The sequence below is a fragment of the Eurypyga helias genome, unplaced genomic scaffold (genome assembly GCF_000690775.1).
Source record: "Eurypyga helias isolate BGI_N326 unplaced genomic scaffold, ASM69077v1 scaffold635, whole genome shotgun sequence".
Classification (NCBI taxonomy): Eukaryota; Metazoa; Chordata; class Aves; order Eurypygiformes; family Eurypygidae; genus Eurypyga; species Eurypyga helias.
In genome coordinates, this window is record NW_010249255.1 from 1 (window position 1) to 4,616 (window position 4,616).

Genomic DNA, 4,616 nt, shown 5'->3' on the forward strand with positions numbered 1-4,616 from the left:
AAAAAAAAAAAAAAGGGAAACAAACTCAAACAGTTACTTCTGTCTTGCTGTTAGTTATGAAGTATGGCTGAGGGCCCAAATAATGCTGGCTCCGGGTTGTCAGTGGGTCGCTTAACGTTGGGTCTGCCATACCGTGCTTCCCCTTGTTTGTGTATGCTTGCCGTCTAAGAGACTGGTCGTTGGGATCCCAGGTCTTGTAGTGGGAATTGTAACCTAGCGGGTGTGTGTGGATCTTCGTGATTTTGGACTTCTGCCCATTCTGTTTGGTCAGGCCACTGTCGATCGTGTAAGCTCTGTCTTCATCTAGGCGCACTGGATGGAGTGGCAGGCTCCCCTTGGCAGCCAGTTCTGCCAGATGTCGGCGTTTGGTGTAGAAGTCATCGTTGACCTTGTCAGCTATTTGGATTTAAAAGGAGGAGGGGGCAAAAAAATCAGTTGGACACAAGAAAAATATTACAGTAGGTCATGCACAGTTACATATCTGCATGTGCACATACATCAGTAGGGGAAACCCACGCCACCTCCCACCCTTTATTTTCTCTGTGTAGTGTATTTTGGGATGCCATTACGCTAGGCTTTTCATATATGCCGACAAAAACCTGTTACCCTTTAACAAAAGACTGTTCCTCCCCAAATCACTCGGGTTGTGCCCATACTTAAAATACAGGGACAGGTCCTATGACTCTTACTGCTGCTCATGTCCTATAACATAGAAAGTTTAGGAAGTGTTCAGAAGTATACAGACTTTCTTGGAAATATTGGGGCATCTTGGGATACTGTGTTGTATGACAGCACACCCCTTTAAATGCAACGTGTCATGTGGGAGTTTAACCAAGCCAGTTGTAAGGTTCAGTGGTGTATGAGGTGGACTTTTCTCTGTTGAGTAATGCCTTAGAGCAAAATGAAGAATGGGATCTTTTCTTCTAAATGGTTCAAAATTCACTACTGCTTTATGGGGCTGAAAATACTTGGGTTGCTGAAGGTTAGGTATTTACCCTGTAATTTCACAGACAATGAAAATTCTTAATTCCGGGTTCTGACATAATTTCTGGGGCCAGTGCCACTAAGAAAGAGAGTAATAGCCCTGCCACCAAACACTGCACTGCAGTTCTCAAATTAGGATTTTGCCCTCTGCAGTTTTCTGGGCAAGTGTCTTCCAGTGCATGCTTTTGATTGTTTGTTGTTATTGCTGGCATTTACTTGGCCTTGCTTAAACTATGAGCCATGCTCAGGAAGCTAAAGGTATTCTGCACCAGTCCAGCCACTGATTGAAATTTTGAGACTGAGTATCAGAGGTTTAAGGGGAGCTTAAATTAATTTCATTTTTTAGATTCTTGCCTTTTACATGAAGAGGGTTTATACATCCCCTTCAAAAATCTAGATTGTGAGATAGTCTAAAATATGTAGATTAACTAACATGGTGGCATGTTAATCGGGAGTAGCATGCTTTGAATATATGATTGTGTCAGCCTGGATTTGACTTTTGCCATGCCCTGGCTAGATCCATCCATTTTCCTTGCATCTATGCCATGTGAGGCTTCTCTGCAGAAGTCCTGTACATGTAGCTGTCTGCATAAGCTCCTATTGCCTTAATGATTGGGTTTTTCATTCTCTTCACTGTTTTGATTCTTTTCTCTATTTTTCTCTCCACAATAATGCTAGGAGGCTTTTGTTGCACTCTGAATTTTCTCCTTTCTAGTTCTGTGCTGGATCTTTATGCAAGGCAGGGAAATTCCCATGAGCATTGCATTAATCTTCAAGATCAGACTGCAGTTATGCAACCCCCTTGTCCTGGCCCCTCAACAGGGAGGAGTATTACCAAAAGCAGTTGCTGTTTATCATCTCATGACATTTTTTGAATGATGACTGTGTGACTGGACTTTGCTCTTAAGTCCTTAATTTTGTCCTTAAAGAGGTGGTTCTTCTTTGATGAACTAAAATTGCTCTTATCTGTGCTGTAAAATTAGGCTTTGTATGTTTTACCCATCTCCATCTGTCTCTTTTTTTAATCGATGAGTGAATGTTTTTCTATAGCATACAGGTGTCTTCTGTTTTAAACAAACCACAATGTAGATAATGACCTATTCTAATTTCAGTACAAGATGTGCAGTTGCAATTACTGATAGACCTGTAATGTGTTACAAAGAGAAGCTGCTAAGTTCTGCTGTGATTTTGGGATGAGTTGCTTCATTTAGAGATCTGTAATCTGAGTAATCAAGAAGTTGCACCTGTTTCTGCTTGGAAGATCTTTTCCAGTTCTAAATGTTGCCTGTCCTTTTAATTTGTTAATGTCCACTGAATGCCACAAAACAGTATTATGTACAAGCCAAATAAAAACAGGAAGAAAACACAGCCCGTATTGCTAATTTCTCATTAAACTGTTAACAGTAATTGAGAAAAACAGTTGCGTAAGAGACATTGTGAATACCCACACAAGTATTTATTTGTATAATTTTTTACATCAAAAGCACTGCAACTCAGCTGGTTAGGGGAGTGAGCTTCTGTATCTTATGACTTAGACCTTGTCCATATATGAAAAGTCACACTAGCTTATGTGATTTAATTCAACATAGTTAATTATGTCCAGCTTCTAGTATAGATACATTTGCCTATTTCACATTTAAATTGGTTTAATTTGCGTAGAAAAATTAAAAACTGAGCTAATCTCATGTAAGGATAGAATAAAATTGTAAGTTTTTACTTTTCATTTGATCTTAGTTAAGCTGCAGCAAGTGGTCTTACATAACCAAGATCTTTGGTTACAAGGCAAATAATGACTTCTCTTTAGAAAAATAAGTGGTGATGCAGTTATGTAAATAATGAACAAAAATTGCAGATATTTGCATTGTCTGATCTTCTTTGTGCCACTTTTTTATGTCTAAGTGAAAAAGGTCACAACTAGCTCAAGCTACTTCCTTAGTTTCTTTTTATTTTTTTTTCCTGCTCACACCTTTTGCCACTGCTAGCAATGTTCCTGGATCTCAGAATTTTGTCAGACATTAAGTATGTTGCTCAGATCTCCCAACACATCAAGACTGATGTCCTCAGAGAAGAGTAAATTGTATTATTGTTGGACATAGACAACACCCCTACTGTAAAAAACAAGCAACAAAGGAATCAGCCTCACATGGTCTCTGCCTCTGACAGACCCGTGAGATTGATTTTGCTCTTGTCTATGCCATGTTATACATAAAACTTTCAACACTTTGTTTCTAACAGAAGATCATACAGGAAGTGAAATTATCACTTCTGTAAATATGGTTACATTAAAGTTGCTGCAACTAATTTAGTCTGTAGTCCTGTTCTAGGGATTTCTCACCTGTTGTCTGGATACTGGGCTTGAAGAGAACAAACCAGGCTTTGATCTGTAAATCCTCAGCAAAGTCAAGCAGAAAGCTGGCGGATGTATGACGAATGGCTGATTGCATGTGTTTTGTGTGGGAGAGATGCTGTTTGTATTTGTCGTGATCAAATAATGGTTTGCAGGGTTTTGTCTGAGAATGTCTTATGTATACCGAGGAGTTAAATGCTAACAGTGAAAGCCAACCTCTGTACCCAGGGTTTTAACCTCTTTAAAACAGCCTTTTCTCGCATGCGCGCGCAGGCATACACACGGGCATGTGGGCCAGAACTGGGTGGGGAAAAATACCATTGTAGCAAATATGTGGCAAAACCCTACACTGATAAAGCCAAATTGTTGTGTTGTTTAAAAGGGCTTTTGGCAAGTCTTGAAGCAGTTTGCGTTCCTGTATACTGTCTGGATTATCAGTTTTATACCACCCGTGTTCTCTCCCCCCGTGTGAGTGACCTGAGGCTAGTGTAGTGCAGAAACAAGGGTGCTTTTTTTAAATTCTGATTTTCAAAGCAGAAAAGATTCAGAAGAGTAATATTGAGCATGGTTTGGAACAAATATTTTATCAAGAAAAGCGTATTTATAGTACTCTGATACCAATTCAAAAATCAACTGTGAATATCAGGAAGCTAATTTTTCTTCTTAGCCAGCACCTGTAAATATTTTGTGGACTTTAAAGATGCAAAAAAGCATTTGGAGTTACAGGGTGGATTTATTATGTGACCTTGGGTACATGACTCAACTTCCCTCTGCCTTGGTTTCACCAGCTGTAGAATGAGCTGTTAACACATTGGAGGAGGTAGTTAAGTGTTACAAAGATTAATTGCTATTTGTAGAGTATACTGAGTTTTCAGATGAAAGGTGCTACAGAAGTGCCTGTTGCATCGGCTTCTGTATATAAATCAGAAAATAGGATTTAAAGGTATCACTGTCATGTTTGCAAAAGGAGTAAAGAACTATAATTGCAAAATTGCCAAATGAACAATAGGAAAAGAAGGGTTTTAATTTTGAATGTTATTCTTTGTCTTCCCTCCCTCCAGTCTTGGCAGCTAATTATACAAATGTTCTCAGTTTCAATATTTTTGTAAGGTTTTTACTCCTTTCAGGTAATGCACCCACAAATTTCGTTAGTGTTGTAGCTGTTCATCTGGAAAAAATGTTGAAATATGAATTTTTTCCAAACTAAAGCATGTGCCTGCAAGGGGGGTAGAACTTGGGCTTTTGTTCCTGCTGTGCATGAAATGACTAACCGAAGAAATACAGA

General features: G+C 39.1%; 1 protein-coding gene across 1 annotated transcript in view; it reads right to left on the reverse strand.

Moving 5' to 3' along the window:
- Positions 1-25: 25 nt before the first annotated feature.
- LOC104509358 (protein shisa-9-like) overlaps positions 26-4,616 on the reverse strand; it is a gene marked incomplete at its 5' end in the record, with an annotated part of 20,099 nt that continues 15,508 nt past the window's right edge. The window contains one exon of the mRNA XM_010151282.1: positions 26-396. Within this exon, the coding sequence (XP_010149584.1) occupies positions 26-396 (371 nt within the window). The remainder of the gene's footprint in view (positions 397-4,616) is intronic.